Source organism: Pelophylax lessonae, assembly GCF_965119305.1.
Source record: "Pelophylax lessonae genome assembly, chromosome: 3".
NCBI lineage: Eukaryota > Metazoa > Chordata > Amphibia > Anura > Ranidae > Pelophylax > Pelophylax lessonae.
Window position 1 is genome coordinate 607,399,957 of NC_138770.1, and position 21,514 is coordinate 607,421,470.

Genomic DNA, 21,514 nt, shown 5'->3' on the forward strand with positions numbered 1-21,514 from the left:
CGGTCCGCGACCAGTCAGGGTCTGGTGAACGACCTGTCCATCACGATGCAGACTCTGCAGGAATTCGGCTGGACGATAAATTTTCCAAAATCGACGTTGTGTCCGTCGGTTCGTCTTCCCTACCTGGGGATGATTCTGGATTCTGTTCAAGCGAAGGTCTTCCTGCCGGAAGACAAGCTTCGGACACTTCAGTGCGAAGTCAGGTCCCTCAGGGACAATCAGTGCTCGTCCCTCCGGACGTGTATGAGGTGTCTGGGATTGATGGTTTCGGCCTTCAAGGCGATTGATTCCCTTCGCCCAGTTTCACACACGGGAGCTTCAGGCGGAGGTCCTGGCCATGTGGGACGGGCGTCCGCAATCTCTGGATCTGCGGCTGTCGTTGAGCCATCTCACCCGAAGGGGTCTTTTGTGGTGGCTCCAGTCCCCGGCGGTGTCGGGGGGCAAGTCCTTTGTCGTGGACGGTGCTTACCACGGATGCCAGCCTGTCGGGCTGGGGTGGTGTTCTGGGCGTTTTGTCCGCCCAGGAAACTTGGCCGGAAGAGGAATCCTCCCTTCCGATCAACATTCTGGAATTGCGAGCGATATCTCTCTGTCTTCTGCGTTGGACGGACAGGCTTCAGGGCCGTCCAGTTCGGGTGCAGACGGACAATGCCACAGCGGTGGCCTACATCAACCACCAAGGGGGCACCAGGAGTGCCCGGGCGGCTCGGGAAGTAGCCGACATTCTGTCTTGGGCCGAGACGCACGTCCCGGCGATCTCTGCAGTTCACATTCTGGGGGTGGAAAACTGGCAGGCGGATTATCTGAGCCGCCAGACCCTGGACCAGGGGGAATGGTCCCTTCACCCGGATGTCTTCCAGATGTTATGCGCGAAGTGGGGGTCCCCAGATGTGGACCTGTTCGCGTCTCGTCTAAATCACAAGGTGGAAAGGTTCGTGGCAAGGACGCGCGATCCTCGGGCGGACGCCTCGGACGCGTTGGTGACGCCCTGGCATCAGTATCGTCTGATGTATGCCTTTCCACCGATTCAGCTGCTGTCCAGGTTCCTTCGCAGGTTGGCCTCAGAACCGAAAACGGTGATTCTGGTGGCACCGGACTGGCCTCGCCGGTCTTGGTACGCAGACCTCGTGAATCTGGCGGTCGACGCTCCGTGGAGTCTGCTTCTTCGAGCAGACCTTCTGTCTCAAGGACCAATATTCCATCCTGCTTTACAGTCGCTGGCTTTAACGGCCTGGCTGTTGAAAGCCAGGTCCTGAAGGATAGGGGTCTCTCCCCTGAGGTCATTCCCACTTTGATCAAGGCCAGGAAGGCCTCTTCAGGGAAGATTTACTACCGTACTTGGAAGGCGTATTTTGCCTGGTGTGAGTCCAGGGGGTATTCCCCTCGCTCATACTCTGTATCAAGAGTGTTGGCTTTCCTTCAAACGGGCGTGGACCAGCGTTTGGCGTTGGCCACGATTAAGGGTCAGATTTCTGCGCTGGCCGTTCTTTTTCAACGTCCTGTGGCGTCTAACTCTTTGGTTAGCACCTTTTGTTCAAGGGGTGCGACATTTGGTCCCTCCTAGGAGGGAGCCTTTGCCTCCATGGGATTTGAACCTCGTTCTGTCCGTGTTACAACATGCTCCTTTTGAAAATATCAGGGAGATCTCGTTGTCTTTGTTGTCCAAGAAGGTTGCCTTCTTAGTAGCGATTACTTCGGCTCGCAGGGTGTCGGAGCTGGCGGCCTTGTCCTGCAAGTCTCCGTATTTGGTGATTCACTTGGATAAGGTGGTCTTGCGACCTAACCCGTCTTTTCTTCCGAAGAGAATTTCGGAATTTCACCTCAATGAGGACATTGTCTTGCCTTCGCTTTGCGCGAAGCCTAAGCATCCGAAGGAGGTGGCTTTGCATTCCTTGGATGTTAGGGCGATCAGGGTTTACCTGTCATCGACTAAATCCTTTCGCAAGTCGGATTCTCTTTGTCCTTCCTGAGGGACCTCGGAAGGGTATGGCGGCGTCGGCTTCTACCATCGCCAAATGGATCAGACAGACCATTGAGCAGGCCTATGCTTTAAGGGGAAGGTTCCTCCCGTGCCTGTGAAGGCGCACTCTACCAGATCTCTGAGTACGTCTTGGGCCTGTCATCATCGGGCTGTGGCCCAGGTGTGTAAGTCGGCGACTTGGTCGTCCGTTCACACCTTCTCCAAATTTTACAAAGTGGATGTTCAGGCATCGGCAGATGCTTCTTTTGGCCGTAAAGTCCTTAGTGCGGCGGTGCCTTAGGGTCCCTTATTTGGGCCCTTGGCTGTTGGGGTGTTTTTACCCCTGAGTTACTTGTTTTTTCCTGGGTTGTTGCTCCTGTTGAGCACGTTTTCCTGTTGCCCAGTTGGTTCTCTTACTTTGGTAAGGTTCCTTTCTCTGATGTGGGTATTGCGTTGCCTTAGGCGCGGCTGCTGTTGTCCCACCCTTCATGTCTACACTGCTTTGGGACGTCCCCATTAGTGACGAATATGAAGAGGCGGCGACTGTCGGAGGACGTAAGAGAAAACTGAATTTTTGTAAAATCTTACCTGTAAAATTCCTTTCTCTGAGTCCTCCGACAGTCCCCGCCCCTCTTTTGGGGTTTGTTTATATACTCTACTGCTATTCTACTGAAACTGAGTTGGTATGCAGGAAGCAAGGAGGTATTGACTGAGGGGACCACCCCCTGGGGGTGGGATATGCTAAAAGCTTTGATATTAATATATTCTGTTGCCTAGCACTCCTACGGAGAAAAGGTCAATAACCCCATTAGTGACGAATATGAAGAGGCAGCGACTGTCGGAGGACTCAGAGAAAGGAATTTTACAGGTAAGATTTTACAAAAATTCCGTTTTGCCTGATCCACTGGACAAATCGGCTACGCGGTTCTCTGGTTCGAATCCAATTGGACAATGCCACAGGTGTGGCTTATATCAATAATCAAGGGGGCACCAAGAGTGTAATGGCAGCCAAGTAGGTGGCCGAGATTGTGGTATGGGCAGAAGACAATGTTCCGCAGTCTACATTCAGGGTGTGGAGAATTGGCAAGCAGATTACCTGAGCAGACAGGTGCTGGATCAAGGGGAATGGTCCCTTCATCCGGTGGGGAACTCCAGAGGTAGACCTGTTTGGGTCTTGCCTCAACAAAAAAGTCCAGAGGTTTGTGGCCAGGTCTCGAGACCCTCTGGCCGACGCCACAGACGCCTTGGTGGCTCCTTGAAGCCAGTATCGGCTAATTTATGCCTTCCTTCTTATAAAACTCTTGCCAAGGCTGCTCCGCAGGGTGGTGGTGGAAGGCATTACGGTCACTCTGGTGGCTCCAGACTGGCCTCGTTGGTCTTGGTACGCAGACCTAGTAAAAATGTTTGCCGATCCCCTTTGGAGACTTCCTCTGAGGGAGGATCTGATGTCCCAGGGACCGATCTTCCATCCTGCTTTATGGTCGCTGGCTTTAACAGCATGGCTGTTGAAGGTATTGAGAGATGGGGGTATCTCTGAATCTGTGATTCCTACCCTGTTGAAGGCTAGGAAGGAGACTTCTAGGAAGATTTATCATCGTACGTGGAAATCATACATTTCATGGTGTGAATTGCTGCAGCTGCACCCTCGCTTGTTTTCTATAGCTAGGGTTTTGGCCTTTTTACAAAAAGGGGTTGAGCAGCAGTTGGCCTTGGGCATTATCAAGGGCCAAGTGTCGGCCTTGGCTATTTACTTCCAACGTCCGTTGGCTGCTAATGCCTTGATTCGCACTTTTATTTGGGGGGTGGGTCATCTGGCCTCCATGGGAACATTAGGGAAATTTCTCTGCTTTCTTTATCCAAGAAAGTTGACTTTCTGGTGGCGATTACTTCTGCCCGCAGAGTGTCTGAGTTGGCGATGCTGTCCCGTCGTTCGCCTTATTTGGTGGTCCACAGAGATAAAGTTGTACTCCAACCTTATCCGTCTCTTCTCCCTAAGGTGGTGTCTGATTTCCATCTAAATGAAGACATGGGATGCTTAGGCTTATGGACAGAGTGAAGGAAACACAAAGGAAATTGCTTTGCACTCTCTGGATATGGCGATCAGGGTTTACCTGATGGTCACTGAGTCTTTTAGGAAATCGGATGCTCTTTTTGTCCTTACTGAGAGATCTCATAAAGGTTTGGCTGCGTCTGCTGCGACTATATCCAGATGGATAAGGGAGACGGTAGTTCAGGCTTATTCATTGAAGGGTTAGGTTCCTCCTTTCCCTGTGAAGACACATTATACTAGAGTGCTGAGTGCCTCTTGGGCTTTTTGTCATCAGACCTCAGTAGTGCAAGTTTGTAAGGCGGCGACTTGGTCGTCTGTGCACACATTTACAAAATTCTACAAGGTGGATTTGTTGGCATCTTCAGATGCATCCTTTGGCCGCAAGGTTTTGCAGGCTGCAGTTTAAAGAGACTCCTTTGTTTCTCTTTAGGGTTTTTTTTTTCTTTAATGGGTGAGCTCCTGTTCCTGGTTGAGCTTCAGGTCACCCAGTTGGCTACGTTTAGCCTTTGGAGTTTGTTAATCATTTGGTTTGTGTTCTTCCCACCCCTCCATGCCTACACTGCTTTGGGACGTCCCAATGGTCTTAGAAGCATAAGGGCTGCCTCTGTCGATGGACGATAGAGAAAAACTGGATTTTTGAAAGAACTTACTGTAAAATCCTTCTCTGAAGTCCATTGACAGACACAGCACCCACCCCTCTGATATGGGGATGGTTTGTGTCTTCTCATCACTGCTTGCAACAAAACTGGTATGCTGAAGCAGGGTGTGTGGGGTTATGCCTATAGGGACAGCCCCTGTAGGTGTGGTGAACTGTTTTTTGTTTTTTTTTTTCTGGCCCAGTACTACTCCTGTAAGGGGCAGCATAACCCAATGGTCTAAGAAGCATAAGGGCTGCGTCTGTCAATGGACTTCAGAGAAAAGGATTTTCCAGTTAGTTCTTACAAAAATTCATTTTTTTATTTATTTTTTTATCAAAGAATGTCAAGCAAGAGGGTAGTAATAAGCAACCCACTAAATGAAATTTGATAGTATATGGTTATCTTTAGACCTTTAAGCAATAAAATGGAAAAGCCACCTGCCTTCAGGCAACAATTGCTCACCCTGGTCAGACCTCTGCTGTTCTGCATTCATCAGTGGATAGGGATTCCCCCTCCGTTTCTACTCTTGAGTGTATGTGCTCTGTGATAGCAAGATGGCAATATCCCATCCTGTTAAAGAAGTTCACCTTTGGGAACATGTTACCGGTTCCACCTGTTTTTAGGGTGGAACATGTTCCCGCTGCCGTCCGCCGATTCTTCTTCCTGCAGCAGCAGTACGGGGAGAAGTTTCCCGTACTAGCTGTCTTTTTGAAAAAAGCGTGGCCGTACTAGGCTCCGCATCATTCATACACAGAGCTCTTAATGAATTACAAGCCTTGACATCCTTTGCGACTGACGTCTTGTCGTTCTCAGTGAACTACCATAGTGCTGTGAGCGCTGTGGTAGTTCATTGATTCTTCCTGTCAGAATGTACCGGCTTTCTCATATGAGAAAGCAGATACACTGACTGGTCTGCAGGAGACCTGCATGACCTTGGCGATCTGCAGATGGCTCGTGCAATGCTTTCCAGACCCTGCAACAAAAATAATAAATGCACATTTCTCTTTCGTTCATTGATGGACACAGCGATCCATAAATCATAACCAGTGGGTTATATTGCCTCCTCCAGGAGTAGGACTAGGCAGAACAAAACACACCTGGCTATGCCCATGGGCCATCCTCAGCTGGTATATAACCCCCCTCTCTGCTCTAGTTAATCAGTTTTAATCTGCCTAGTCAGGAGTAAGGACCTAGGCTCCCGGCTGAGATCTCTGGTCCTATCAACTTTCTCCTTCCTTACATTTTTTTTTTTTGTTTTTTCTTTAAACCTTTTTTTTTTTTTTTTTTTTTTTTTTTTTCTGACAGGGCTCCTGTGACCCGGTTAAGGCTCCTGTGTCCTGGTTAGGGCACTTATGTTTAGCCTGGGGTTATTTTCCCCACCCCTTATTTTCCTTTTGGCACTGCTTTTGGACGTCCCACTAGTTATGATTTTTGGAGCTCTGTGTCTGTAGATAAACAAAAGAGAAAATGGGATTTTTGTACTTATCGTAAAATCCATTTCTCTGAGTTCATCGGACACAGCACCCACCCCTCTATGAAGTTCTGATATTTCTAATACTGCTTGCTACTAAACTGATTACCTGGAGCAGTTATGATTTATGGAGCAATGTGTCGTCGATGAACTCAGAGAAAAGGATTTTACGGACACAACACCTGCAGGGTTCGTACGGTCATGAAATTCCTGGAAAAGTCATGGGATTTTGTCCTGACACTTTCCAGGCCTGGGAAAGTATTGGAAAATGACTGAATCCCACAAGGTTTTGGAGAAGTCATGGAATTGGGAAAGGCACCACTGCTGTGGAACAGATGCTTAATTATTTTATTGATAGTGACATAGAGCTGCACGATTAAAAGTAAAAAAAAATCGCGATCTCCATTCTCCTCCCGACAATCTTAACATGACCTTTGCTGCATTGTTTACATAGCTGTGAGATAGCAGAGATCGGCTTTCAAAGAAAAAAAAAAAAAAAGAGCCTCCTGTCTATAAGCCCCGGTTCACACTTCTGCGAGTGCCGGGTTCGCATGTAATATCGGAGCGCACTGCTCCGACATTACATGCGATCAGCTGTGCGGTGCGAGTTTAGCCATACAGTTTGTATGGCTAAATTCGCATTGCACCCGGAGCAAAGACGCACAGGAGGCATTTTTGCAGCCGCATCAGGATCGGATCGCACAGCGATATGCGATCAAACTGGGAGTGTCGTTAAGATTACATTGTCACCCCCAGCGTATCGCATATGGCAGTGTGAACTGCCGGGGGTGCGTGTGCGATGCGGGAACAGGCTGCGAATTCGCAGCCTTCCCGCACTCGCATAAATGTGAACCGAGCCTTAACATCAGTCTCCCAGTTCAGTACTATAATCACAATGAAATAGAATGTATCTTTTCCTTCTGTCTGCCCGGAGGAGGGAAATTTAACCTCTTAAAGACTAAACCTTTTTTGACACTTGTTGCTTGCAAGTTAAAATAAATATTTTTGCTAGAAAAGTACTTGGAACCCCCAAACATTTATATATTTTTTTTTTTAGCAGAGACCCTACAGAATAAAATGGTGATTGTTGTAATATTTTATGTCACACTGTATTTGCGTAGCAGTCTTTCAAACGCAATTAATACACTTTAATGAATATAAAAAAAAAATTGGGATAACTTTACGGTTTCATTTTTTTTTTTTTTTATTCATTAATGTAAAAGATGTTACGCAGAGAATCGTGATCTTAATTCCAAGCAAAAAAATTGTGATTCTCATTTCATCCAGAATCGTGCAGCTCTACAGTGACATGACATTTTTCATGGTGTAAGCATCTATCTGCATAGGAGCAGGGTCGGTGCTACCTATAGGTAGGCGTATAGCAGTCAGGGGCAGTGCCAGGGCTGCTGAACCGCCCCTTCAGTGCTGTGCTCGGTCCCTATCCGCCCAGCGGGGAGGCGGGCAGCTTTACATTGACTTGTGGAGGAGCAGCGCAGAACCACCACTACTAAGAGGTTTGAGGGGCCCAGGAGGTGAGAGCCGTGAGGGCATTTTTTTCTTTAATTTCAGCGCACAGGTGGATAAAGCGGGCGCCGCCTGTCCTGATCCTGAAGTTATGATCTGGCCGGCCACGGCAGCCACCATCCTTTCCCTTGCAGAGTGATACTCTGAAGAGTCTGTGCAAGAGTAAGAGGTGGCTGCAGGAGCAGGTGGGGGATTCCAGCGGCGGGTGCACGTGCATGCATAATCAGGCAGCAGGACATGGAAGATACAGGGATTACACATTCCAGCCTCAGTACCAACATATTAGGCCACAGTGTTCCTACTCTATATGGCTGTGTATATATTGATTCTGTGGCTGTACTTTATATACTAATACTGTGTCTATGTGTTATATTCTGATACTATGGCTGTACTGTATATACTGATTATATGGCTGTGTATTCTGATACTATGGCTGCACTGTATATGCTGATACCGTGGCTGTAGTATATACACTGATTCTGTGGTTGTAGTGTATATGCTGATTCTGTAAATGTAGTGTATATACTGATTCTGTGGCTGTAGTGTATATACTGATTCTGTGGCTGTAGTGTATATATACTGATTCTGTGGCTGTAGTGTATATGGCTGTGTATTCTGATACTGTGGCTTTACTGTATATGGCTACATATGCTGATACTTATCAGCATATACACTACAGCCACAGTATCGGCATATACACTACAGCCACAGTATCGGCATATACACTACAGCCACAGTATCGGCATATACACTACAGCCACAGTATCGGCATATACACTACAGCCACAGTATCGGCATATACACTACAGCCACAGTATCGGCATATACACTACAGCCACAGTATCGGCATATACACTACAGCCACTGTATCGGCATATACACTACAGCCACTGTATCGGCATATACACTACAGCCACTGTATCGGCATATACACTACAGCCACAGTATCGGCATATACACTACAGCCACAGTATCGGTATATACACTACAGCCACAGTATCGGCATATACACTACAGACACAGTTGAAAAATTGGGGTTGGATCTACATTGGAGGTAAAATAGTCGTGTCTGCTACCATCCCAAAAATTATTTGTGGTATTTGTGGTGCCTCAAGTCAAAGTGGGATTTTAAGGGCAGGAGTAAAGGGGATAACCGGTAGTAGTGTAGTAGGTAAAATTTATTTACAAGGTATAAATTATATAAATTATGTACAAACATTCAAGGTGAAAAAATGGGTAAAGGCCCATTGTGCCAGTGAGAGAGGAAAGGTTCAGGTGTGATAACAAGTGACAATAAAGTGACTTGAATTGATTTGGGTGATCCTGCTCTGCTGATTCTCATGTCAAACGACCGGAATAGACGCAGAGGAGGTAACCAATCAGTTAATCCGACATGTTTCGGCCAACTGCGGCCTTTATCAAGGATCTGTCACCGATTCTAAAGTAATCAAAGAGATATATGGTATCAAGTAATGGCAATTAAAGAGAACAATAGTTGTAAAGCAAAAGCGCACAATATGTGAGTACATACATTTTTGATATATGTCCACTTCCTAGGATTGAGCCTTCCCGGAATTTCTCCAGGAGCTACGGGAACAATATGCTGTGAGGGTGAGATAAGTAGTTGGCTGAGTATACAAGCAAGGGGAACCAATGGTTAACTAATGAATAAAGTAATGATGATTACTTGCTGGGCAGAAATTCTGATCCAGGGATCCAAAGTAGGATTAGATATATGTCAAAAACTTCCACATGATTGGTTCTGAGATCTGGTGAAAATATAATAAAGTAGCCAAGGGTATGTAAATTTATTAGAGTATGGGTGCATTTAACCATAATAATAATTTGGACTCATTTCCAGAGAAGTTTCCAGAGTGGTCCTAGGGGACTTGGTAGGAGAGATCTAAGAAAGCTCTCCTCCAAGTCTAACTTACATTTTGATGTGAAAAATAGCAGGGTCACTGCGTGAGGGCTCCGGGTCCGCCTTCTCCCTCGGTCAGAGAGAGACTGGCAGGCTCAGAGTGTTCCCCGGCTTATAAAGGCAGTCGCGCATGCGCAGTGGTGCGCTGCGTGACACAGTTTGGTGTTGTCCATAGCACGGTGTGGAGAGCGCTTGCGTGCAGCAGAGGCGCATCCCCAGAGACCATGCGGACGTGCCAGTGAAGGCCGCCGACAGTGCGAGAAGCCGGATCATCCCCGAGGGGATGAAAGGAAGGTGCAAGACCGACCATATGGATTCAAGTGCCCCGATCCACAGGGATTCGGGGCTTCCTGTGCCGGGAGTTCATGGAGTCTGGGGTTAAGGCTTAAGAAGTGGATGTAATATTGATAATCATGAAATAACAACCAAAGAAAATAATCCCTAATGAGTAAACAACAATTATTGAATTTAGCAGCATTATATTTGCAGAGGAATTCCTGTGGGAGAAGGAGGAATGGGGGCAAGGGGGAGATACAGTCAGGCACCAGTGATTGATCACTTGAATGGTCAGTGAAGGGAGGTCCATACCCTATGAATAAATCAGTCAATTCAGATTTTGTAGGATTTATACAATCTGATTGGGTCAAGATTGTACAATCAAAGTTGGACACAAAAGGGGGGATAAAAAAAAAAAAAAATTAAAAATAAAAAGTAAAAGTGAAAAGTTTTTTTAGTCAGTTTTGCCGGAGGAGAAACCTGGGAGGAATGGGTGGAACCTTGGCGCTTCGTTTAATCCTGGTGGTGTAGTAGCTTTGAGTCTAGTAATCCAGCGCATTTCCAACTGTAAGAGGGTCTTGTTCCAGTCACCGCCACGAAGTGGCACATGGATTCTATCCAAGGCCATAAAATTTATTTTGGGCATTTTGTAGTTGTGATGGTAAGCTCTATGTCTGCCCAGAGGGACATAATAATTGCCAACATGCATGGCTTGCAGATGCTGGTTGACACGTTTTCCGAATTCTTGTCGGGTCTTCCCTATATAGAAAGACCCACATTCACATGTCATCCATATAAATCACGCCCTTAGTTTTGCAATTGCAAAAATGTTTAGATTGGAAGGGTTCCCCATTAGGTAAGATAGTATTTATCGTTTGGCGGATCACATAGCACTGGGCACAGTTCCCACAAGGGAAGGTCCCTTTAGTTCTGCAAGGATCTTTCTTGGATCCTTCTTTGAATTCACTGGATACTAATTTTTGTTGTAGGGAGCCTGCCTTCCTAAAGGTAATGGGTGGGTATTGAGGTAGAAGTTTTGATGTGCTGGGCTCTTCCATAAGAATTGACCGATTTTTTTTTTTGTAACTGACTAAAAAACTTTTCACTTTTTACTTTTTATTTTTAATTTTTTTTTTTTTTTATCCCCCCTTTTGTGTCCAACTTTGATTGTACAATCTTGACCCAATCAGATTGTATAAATCCTACAAAATCTGAATTGACTGTGATTTATTCATAGGGTATGGACCTCCCTTCACTGACCATTCAAGTGATCAATCACTGGTGCCTGACTGTATCTCCCCCTTGCCCCCATTCCTCCTTCTCCCACAGGAATTCCTCTGCAAATATAATGCTGCTAAATTCAATAATTGTTGTTTACTCATTAGGGATTATTTTCTTTGGTTGTTATTTCATGATTATCAATATTACATCCACTTCTTAAGCCTTAACCCCAGACTCCATGAACTCCCGGCACAGGAAGCCCCGAATCCCTGTGGATCGGGGCACTTGAATCCGTATGGTCGGTCTTGCACCTTCCTTTCATCCCCTCGGGGATGATCCGGCTTCTCGCACTGTCGGCGGCCTTCACTGGCACGTCCGCACGGTCTCTGGGGATGCGCCTTTGCTGCACGCAAGCGCTCTCCACACCGTGCTATGGACAACACCAGACGGTGTCACGCAGCGCACCACTGCGCATGCGCGACTGCCTTTATAAGCCGGGGAACACTCTGAGCCTGCCAGTCTCTCTCTGACCGAGGGAGAAGGCGGACCCGGAGCCCTCACGCTGTGACCCTGCTATTTTTCACATCAAAATGTAAGTTAGACTTGGAGGAGAGCTTTCTTAGATCTCTCCTACCAAGTCCCCTAGGACCACTCTGGAAACTTCTCTGGAAATGAGTCCAAATTATTATTATGGTTAAATGCACCCATACTCTAATAAATTTACATACCCTTGGCTACTTTATTATATTTTCACCAGATCTCAGAACCAATCATGTGGAAGTTTTTGACATATATCTAATCCTACTTTGGATCCCTGGATCAGAATTTTCTGCCCAGCAAGTAATCATCATTACTTTATTCATTAGTTAACCATTGGTTCCCCTTGCTTGTATACTCAGCCAACTACTTGTCTCACCCTCACAGCATATTGTTCCCGTAGCTCCTGGAGAAATTCCGGGAAGGCTCAATCCTAGGAAGTGGACATATATCAAAAATGTATGTACTCACATATTGTGCGCTTTTGCTTTACAACTATTGTTCTCTTTAATTGCCATTACTTGATACCATATATCTCTTTGATTACTTTAGAATCGGTGACAGATCCTTGATAAAGGCCGCAGTTGGCCGAAACATGTCGGATTAACTGATTGGTTACCTCCTCTGCGTCTATTCCGGTCGTTTGACATGAGAATCAGCAGAGCAGGATCACCCAAATCAATTCAAGTCACTTTATTGTCACTTGTTATCACACCTGAACCTTTCCTCTCTCACTGGCACAATGGGCCTTTACCCATTTTTTCACCTTGAATGTTTGTACATAATTTATATAATTTATACCTTGTAAATAAATTTTACCTACTACACTACTACCGATTTATCCCCTTTACTCCTGCCCTTAAAATCCCACTTTGACTTGAGGCACCACAAATACCACACTACAGACACAGTATCGGCATATACACTACAGACACAGTATCGGCATATACACTACAGACACAGTATCGGCATATACACTACAGCCATATAGCACCTACTGTACTATGATCATCATAATGATCATACTGTAAACATAGTGAGATGCTTCTGCTTAGGCCTTGTTTACACTTGTATTTGGAGGGCAGTAAAAATGTGCAGCTGTGCTGCTTTTTTTTTTTTTTTTTACCAACAACTCTCCCCTAGGGCCCTTTCACACAACCTTTCCAACCAGGGTCGTCTTGTCTCTTTTTCAGGCAGGCCTGGTCATGAGGTCCATGCAGGTCTATGGGCAGGCTGATGTAAATAGACTTGTGTCTGTTTACACCTACCCCCTTTTCATTCATTCAGGTCCAGAAACCAAGGGAAAAGGACTGCATGTAGGGTTACCACCTCATCCCTTTAAACCAGGACACATATTAATTACACAGGTTCTGTGGCTGATTAAGGTGGTAATTAAACTCACTTGGTACCTTAGGTGCATTAGCCTCAGAACCTGTGTAATTATTATGTGTCCTGGATTAAAGAGATGGGGTGGTAACCGGTTTCAGAGCATGCGTGCGTTAGTTAACATGTATACATAGACCTTTCATGAAACATTAGGTCATAAATATTTACGTGAAGTCATGGAGAAGTCATGGAAAAGTCATGGAATTTTATTGGTGAAAATGTGTATGAACCCTGACCTGTCATTTTGGACCATTGGGTTATGCTGCCCTCCACAGGAGTTGGCCCTGCAAGTTAAACGTCTCGCGAGGGCGCATACGACCTGGCCTCGGCCTTAGTTGCAGTGGTCCTCCTGGCCGACAGCCCCCCCCCACCCCCCATTTTGATGGAGAGGAGGATCTGTCTGGAGCGGTGCCCACGGGGTTCCTGGTATGGTGAGTAGCTTTCCCCGCTCTACCCCTGGAGGGTTATGGGATGGACGTGGGCCCCTCCTTGGGACGGTCGGACCGCCGGGAAGTTGTCGCAGGCAACCCCCCCCCCTGCCAAGTTCCTCATCCTGCCTCCCACATACGCTGGAGATGTATCTTCTTTGGGGTGGTCTGACCACTTTCATGGGATGGGGGCAGGGCCCTAACTGGCGATGGGGGTAGGGAGGAGTGTGCCACTGGCGACCAGGTGATCGACTGGTGGGGGCTCCCTGTCCTGCCTGGATTTGTCCTGAGACCTGGTCTTCTGATTTCTGGGTCCCTGTAGGCCTTGTGGCACCATTTTGTTGTAGTATTCCTATACACGGCGGCCAAGTTTGTGTGGTCCAGCGGCCATTTTCTTTTTTCTTCTTGGTTTGCATTGCAAATAGCAGTGGCCATGACAGTGGAGCCCCGTGGTCGGCGGTAGGAGCCTCTCCTTATCCCCTGGTGCTGACTCCTGGATCATTTAGCTTCCTGATCGCCGCACGTATAGTGCAGATTCTCCTGGTGATTGCAGGTGCCTGTGTCAGCGTGTGGCGAGTCTGGTGGGGGTCCTCTCCCTGAGTATAGCTCTGTGCTTGATGACCTGGTGGTGTTGCCAGCGTGGTGGGGGTTTTACCTTAGCAGTGTGTTACACTTTTTTGTGGGAGTCTTTGGAGCACGTTTCCCCACCTGATCCCCTTTGAGGCTGTGGGTCCCTCCAGGTCCCGACCATTCATCCCTGCACTGACGGCAGTCCTGGAGTACCTTGTGTCCTGTGGGGAGGCGCCTTGCGGGCAACGGGCTAGCAAAAAGCACCTGTCTCATCTGTCTCCTGATCCTGAATCTGATTTGGCCGATGCGGACGTGGGTCACCCTGCTGGGTCTGCGACCACATGCCTGCAATCCTCAGTGAGGATGATTCCTCCACATCTGCGCAGGAAAAGGCGCTGGTAGATGCACTGATTGTATCTGTGCGTGAGACCCTAAAGATGGAGGGCTCAGCTGAAGCTGCAACGGAGGTGCAGGTACCCTTTGGCACTCACAAGCCATTCAGAGTGGCAAAGAGGTTTCCTTTCCCTATTTTTACAGAATTGTCCCAAAAGAGTGGGGACGACCAAAGCATCCCCGTGGGGTTCCTAAGCTTTTTACTAGGCGTTACCCCTATGAGGAGTCCCTCCTTAGGAAATGGACTGTGCCACCAGTGGTGAACCCTCCGGTTTTCAGAATAAACAAGGCAACCATGATTCCGGTGGAAGAGTCCCTGGCCTTTAAGGTCCTGGCTGACCGGAAGGCGGAGGCTGTAGCCTGCATTATGCATACCTTGACTGGTTCGGCAATATTCACCATTGCCCTGGTGTCGCAAACTCTGACCGAGTGGGCTAAACTTTTACGCCGTGACCTAGAGGGAGAACAGCCTCCCCCCTGCCTTTGCTGAGCTGGTGGACCAGCTGGTCTAGGGGCTGCAGTTTATCTGTGATGCCTCTTTGGATGTGGCTCCCTTAGTGGCTGGGCTCTGTTTCCGCAGTGCTCCTTTTGGCTTGTTGGTCTGCGGATCAGACTTCTAAAAAGGCCTTGACTGATCTCTTTTCAAGGGGATCGCCTGTTTGGGGCTACCCTGGATGCCATAATTAAAGGTCTTACAGGGGAAAGGAATACTTTTCTTCTACAGGCTACTAAGGGCAAGGAAACTCGAGGAGGACGTGGGTCCTCCTCAGCTCATATGAAGTTTTTTTTTTTTGTCCCTCAGGGTTGACTAACCAGGGTCAAAGCCTTTCAGGGCCTCTTCTGGAGGATCCAAACGAACCTGGCCTGGCTAGCCGAGAGCGGGCTTCTCCAGACCCACGACTAAGGCTTCTTCAGCAGGAAGGTGCACCCTCACCCGTATTAGGGGTGAGGGGGTTGTCGTCTTTGGTTTCCAGACCCGTGGGCTTCCCTGGTACAAGTGGGTCCACAAGGTAATTCGGTCCAGGTACAAGATCGAGTTTCACTCTTGTGCCCCCGGCAAGGTTCTTTTCTTCCAACTTGCGCTTGTCCCCCAGACTGTTTACAGGGTCAGTTTTGGGCAGTAAAAGACCTGTTGCTTAAAGGGGTGATTGTCCCGGTTCTGACTTTGTAAACAGGTTTGAGTAAAAACTCTGAAAACTTTCCAGTTTCCAGGAAGGCAAGGTGTGTCCAATCCTGGACCTCAAGGCGCTGAACTGCTTTGTGCAGGTGCAGAAGTTCAGGATGGAGTCTATTCGCAAGGTTGTGGCATCCCTGCATCTGGGATTTTCTTGCCTCTTTCCACATCAAGGATGCCTACCTTCACATTCCAATATGTGCCAGTCACCAGCGCTTCCTCCGCTTTGCCGTGGGAGAGAAGCTTGCCGTGGGAGAGGAACATTATCAGTTTGTGGCGTTACCCTTTTGGTCCCATCTCTGCTCATCCAGTCTTCACAAAAGTATTAGCCCTGGTGCTAGCATTGTTACGCCAACAGGGGATCGTGGTACTGGGCTACTTGGACAATCTCCTTCTGCGAGCGGAGTTCCCTACTGCTCTGGTGGAAAACCTGGAAATCACCATACGAACTCTGAAGAAGGTCAGCTGGATTTTGAATCTTCAGAAGTCTGCCATGGTTCCTTCCACAAAGCTTTACTATCTGGGTCTGACACTGGACTTGGCTTTAGCCTTAGCTTGAGTGTTCCTTCCTCTGGACAAACTCCAGAAATTGCAGGAGATAGATAGATATATATATATATATATATTTGTCTCCTGCTGTCCAGCAGATGGTCATTCTTCTGGACTTGCATGCAGGGGCTGGGCCTGATGGTGTCTACCTTCAAGGCGGTTCTGTTTGCACAGTTCCATATGAGGTCCCTGCAAAGGGACATTCTGGGTAAATGGGACAAGACTCCGCAGTCTCTGGACAATCGGATCTGGCTGAGCCAGGGAATGATGGAGTCCCTGATATGGTGGCTTCATGCTCCAGCACTTCGGCTGGGCAAATCCTTCCTCCTCTTGTATTGGACAGTGGTCACCACGGATGTCAGCCTATCTGGCTGGGGAGGCGTTCCCGGCAAAAATTCTGCTCAAGGGATCTGGACTGGAAGAGTCCAGACTACTGATCAATGTCTTGGAACTCGGAGGGATCAGACTGTGCCTGGACCATTGGGACAGATCCTCTTCAGGGATGTCCAGTGCGCATTCAATCGGACAATGCCACACCCGTGCCTTATGCCAATCACCAAGGGGGCACAAAAAGTGTGCTGGCAGCTCGGGAGGTAGCCGGTATTCTAGGGTGGGCAAAACTGTTAGTTCCAGCCCTCTCAGCCGTGTACGTTCCCAGGGTGGTAAACTGGCAGGCAGATTACCTCAGTCGGCAGGCGTTGGGCTAAGGGGAGTGGTCCCTTCATCTGGAGGTGTTTCATATCAGTTGTGTCTCTGGTGGGGCTTCCCCAAGGAGGATCTGTTGGCGTTTCGGTTCAACAGAAAGGTGCAGAGGCTGTGGCTCGGTCATGGGATTCTTTGGCGGATGCCACAGACGTTCTGGTGGCCCCGTGAGGTCAGTATCGTCTGATTTACACCTTCCCTCTCAAGCTTCTGCCAAGACTTCTACGCAGGATCAAGGCAGAAGGGATTCCGGTCATCTTAGTGGCTCCGGACTGGCCTCGCCGGGCTTCGTATGCTAGTCTGGTGTGGCTGGTTGCCGACATTCCTTGAAAGCTTCCTCTCAGGGAGGCTCTGCTGTCCCAAGGACCAATCTTCCATCCTGCTTTACAGTTGCTGGCTTTGACGACTTGGCTGTTGAATGCCAGGTGCTGGGGGATAGAGGTTTATCTGAGTCAGTGATTCCAACGCTGTTGAAAGCTAGGAAATCTACTTCTAGAAAGTTCTACCACCGTGCATGGAAAACCTACATTGTGTTGTGTGAGTCTTGGGGTTCGACCCGAGGGGCCTGGTATAGACTGGGGGGGGACCCCACACCATGTTTTTCCCTTTTTCCCTTTTTTTTTTTTTTTTTTTTTAATCTGTATTGCCGGGAGCTGACAATACATTACAGCTGCGAGCAAGTTTATGTTCAATAATTTTTATTAGAAAGTTTCATAATAAAATACAACAATACAAGTAGAAAAGAGGGGGAAAAAAACAACAAAAAAGGGGGGGGGATCATGGGAAAGGGCGAGAAGAAGGCCCAAATACAGAGAACAGCATTATAAACTGCCAGTATCAAAAAGGTCCATGGTGACTGGGCCGTCAGCCGCTGAAAACCCAATAATGCAATGTGGGGATACGGGTAAGCATGATAAAAGCAAACACAGAATGCACCTACCCCCACCCCAAACATCCCTGACCTTACACCAGCTTAAGAGAAAATAGAGTAGGGGGGTTGGGGGGACCCCCAAGCTCAGGCCTGACGGCCGCTATGAACCATCGTCCCCATGGAGGGACCATTAAGGTAACACATTAGGGGGGAAAGGAAAGAGAGATAAAGGAAAGAAAAGAAACAGAGAGAAGGAGAGATAGGGAAATAGGGGTGGGATGGGGAACACAGAATCTGTGCATAAAAGCCCAGCTGGTGTAATTAGGGGGCCACCCCCAGGGGGAGTGCATGTCCCACCCTATTCCATCTCCAGAGAGATCCAAGAAGCCCAAGGGGCACCAATCAACCCAAGTCTGCTTGGAAGTCTCCGCGAGCAAGTTTAAATTACATTTTTTCCTTTAGGAATGTCAGTAGTGCTGCAAGGAGCTACATAAATCGCTCAAATGCACCGCTTTACAGGCATTAAGGGAGCCCCCAGGCACGATACTTAAAGGAATTTTTATTGTTTCACTTTAAGCATTATAAAAATCACTGCTCCTGTAAAAACTATGCTTTAAAAAAAAAAAAAGTTTGCATTGATTCATGTCCCCCAGGGCAGTACCCAGGTCCCCATACACTTTTTTTTGGCCAATAACTTGCATTTAAACCTTTAAAATGAGGACTTATTATTTTTCATGTTCGTTTCCCATAGACTTTAATGGAGTTATTGGCATGTTCGCTAGAACATTTTCCCTGCCCTGTTCGAGATGTTCTGGTGCGAACCGAACAGGGGGTGTTCGGCTCATCACTACTCCTTTCCCTGTCAAGGCGCACCTTACTCGAGCGCTCAGTGCCTCCTGGGCCTTCCGTCATCAAACGTCAGTGACGTAGGTTTGCAAGGAAGGCCACCTGGTCATCTGTGCACACTTTCACACAGTTCTATAAAGTGGATGTGTTGGCATCTGCGGATGCTTCTTTTGGCCACAAGCTTTTGCTGGCTGCTGTTTAGAGGACTTGATCCTCTGAGGGTGTATTTTTTTTCTTTTTTCAGGTGAGCTCCTGTTGCCTGGTTGGCTACTGTTTAGCCTGGGGGATTTTTTTTGCTGTTCCCACCTCTCATATTTAACACTGCTTTGGGGCGTCCCAATGGTTAAGAAGTTCAGGAGCTGTGTCCTTCAATAAACAAAAGAGAAAATGTGATTTTTGACTCACCGTAAAATCCATTTAGCTGATGTTCATTAACAGACACAGCACCCACCCCTCTGTGGAGTTGAAATTCTTCTGACACTGCTTGTAACAAAACTGAGTACCTATAGCAAGGAGAGGGAGTATACCCCCTGGGACTGGCCATAGGCGTAGCCAGATTTTATTTCTGCCTAGTGCCCTACTCCTGTAAGGGGCCGTATAACCCAATGGTTATGTAGATCAGGAGCTGTGTCCGTCAATGAAAATAAGAGAAATGGATTTTACAGTAAGAGCCCATTCAGACTAGCGCGACTTGTCAGCCTGACAAGTCGCGGTAGGTCGCGGTCCATAGAGTATTACAGGACCCGTTCTAATAGGAGCGACTTAGAAAAAGGGTCCTGTACTACTTTGGGGCAACCTGGGAGCGACTTGCATAGACTTCCATTATGTGAAGTCTCTGCAAGTCGCGGTGCACGCGACTTCACAGGTCGCCCCCCAAAGTCGGATTGCCTCAGTGTGAACCGGCTCTAAGTCAAAAATCCCTTTTTTTTTTTTTTTTTTTTTTTTTTTTTACCTGCATTTATTGATTTATTTTTTTTTTTTTTTTAACAAGATCTTATCCTTTTAACTATTGGACAATATCTTATCCAATGGGCTACCTGCCAATAACTGATTCTGTTAGCTACCTTCCAATCTCTGATCCTGTTAATTACCATTTGGTCTTTCTTGTGGCTCCCTATTTACAGATCACAAAGTGTACGTGTGGCACAAGCGCAGCGAGCTGCCCATCGCAGAGCTGACCGGACATACGCGCACAGTAAACTGCGTGAGTTGGAACCCTCAGATTCCCTCACTGATGGCCAGTGCTTCTGACGATGGTACTGTTAGAATATGGGGACCAGCACCTTACATAGACAACCAGGACTTTGAAGGTAATTATGTGGCATATTGAACAGCTGCTCTGAATTTATGTAAACTCACTTTGACCACTGAATACATTAGCTTTACTTTGTTTGCTTCTTGATGCACAAAGCTGAATCAATTTGCTTTTGCAGCCTGATACATAAAGCTTGCAGGCCTTATCAGGCAGATGTTAGAATGAGGGGAAATGTGAGATCTTAATGAAACTGCCTGTAGAAGGTGCACCAAAGTCTGCTGCGCCATTGAGAACAATAGTGCAGAACTTTGGTGCCGTTTCTATATGTGTGAAAGCTCTGCCTATATGAATTGCACCTGATCATGTCCTATAGTAAGAGGTTGTAAAAGTGATTTTATTTTCTTCTAGTTTTAAAAATGTTAATTGCTTTTTTGTGTTTTTTTTTTTTGTCCCCTTTTACCTTCAAAAACTTTTCCACACTTCTCTTCTAGAGGAAATCAGTAGCATGGACAGTTGATGGTGATCGCTCTGAAGACGACTTCTCTCTAACTTAAAATTAGTCGTATTTTTAAAATGGCTTGGGATTGGTGCAAACAAAAGATCGATAGCTGGACAGATGCTTGTCACAAGAGATTAAAAAAAAACAATAAAAACAAGCAAACCTACAAGTCTGATGCCCTGTGGGGGGCAATCATTTTCCACCCTGCTTCATAGTACCCAGCTCCGATGAAGCACGTCGTTAGATTGTTATTGGACACCGTGTTACCCTCTCCCCCCCTTCCATCGGTTGTGAAGAACTGTGCTATACTCCAACTCTTCATCGAACTCAGTATATTTTCCCTTCTGCCTTTTTGTCTGGCAGCCTACCATCCTTGTTGCTCTTCTGTGTAATGAAGTTTAAAAATGCTTGTTTGGAAAAAAAAAAAAAAATTAACAGTTTAGAAGGCTTGATAGATTGCTTTAGTCTGAGTATCCATTTATTAGGAAAGTATTTTTTCCTCTCATTTCATAAAACACTCTCTCTCCGCTTTATTTAGCTTGAGATCTTTCCAGCTTGGTTCATGAGGAATAAAATCGTAGCTTTACGATTTCTTTTAATTTTTATTTCCCCCTCACCCCCCCTCCCCTTTCACGGAGGGGGGAAAAAACTGCAAATTTCCGGTTCCAAAACAGTACACGATGTGACATTTTGAGAACATCGCATTTGACAGTAGTAATTTAAAAAAAAAGAAAAAAAAAAAAGAAATTTGTATTTTTCAAACTATAAAGCATTAAGTGTGTTACACCCCTGTATTGGGTTAACAGCACAATTTTTTTTTAAATAAATTATTTATAGGACTATATCGACTTGATTTGTATAAGTTCAAAACTGAAACCAGCTATTGTATGTAATCATTTAACAGCTGCATGGAAGCCGTTTTGTTTGCTTGGCAACCATTGTTGCCCATAAAGTCAAGCTGGGTAAAGAATGGGAATCCGGTCTCCCCACCCACCACATCTCCCGAAAACGTTATCTTGGCGTCCATTTGTTTTGCTGCTGATGCTTGACTGAATTTTCGTTAACGCACAGGGGATGAACCCTGTTTGGTGAAACCCAAGACGCCTTGTATGGAAATGTCTTAAAACAATTCCACACTTTTTTTTGTTTGTTTTTTTTTGGAGGATGGGGGACAGGTTTCAGTACTACAATGGGACTCCATTGGATATCGTTGGGAGATCTCCCCTTGCTGGTCTAAGTTCTC

At 46.8% G+C, this 21,514-nt stretch overlaps 1 protein-coding gene across 1 annotated transcript in view; it reads left to right on the forward strand.

The window, feature by feature from the left end:
• Window positions 1-21,113, forward strand: part of WDR26 (WD repeat domain 26) — a gene marked incomplete at its 5' end in the record, with an annotated part of 186,808 nt that extends 165,695 nt beyond the window's left edge. Inside the window, 2 exons of the mRNA XM_082251362.1 lie at window positions 19,642-19,827; window positions 20,264-21,113. Coding sequence (XP_082107488.1) covers window positions 19,642-19,827; window positions 20,264-20,289 — 212 coding nt within the window. The 3' untranslated portion in view covers window positions 20,290-21,113. The remainder of the gene's footprint in view (window positions 1-19,641; window positions 19,828-20,263) is intronic.
• Window positions 21,114-21,514: the final 401 nt, after the last annotated feature.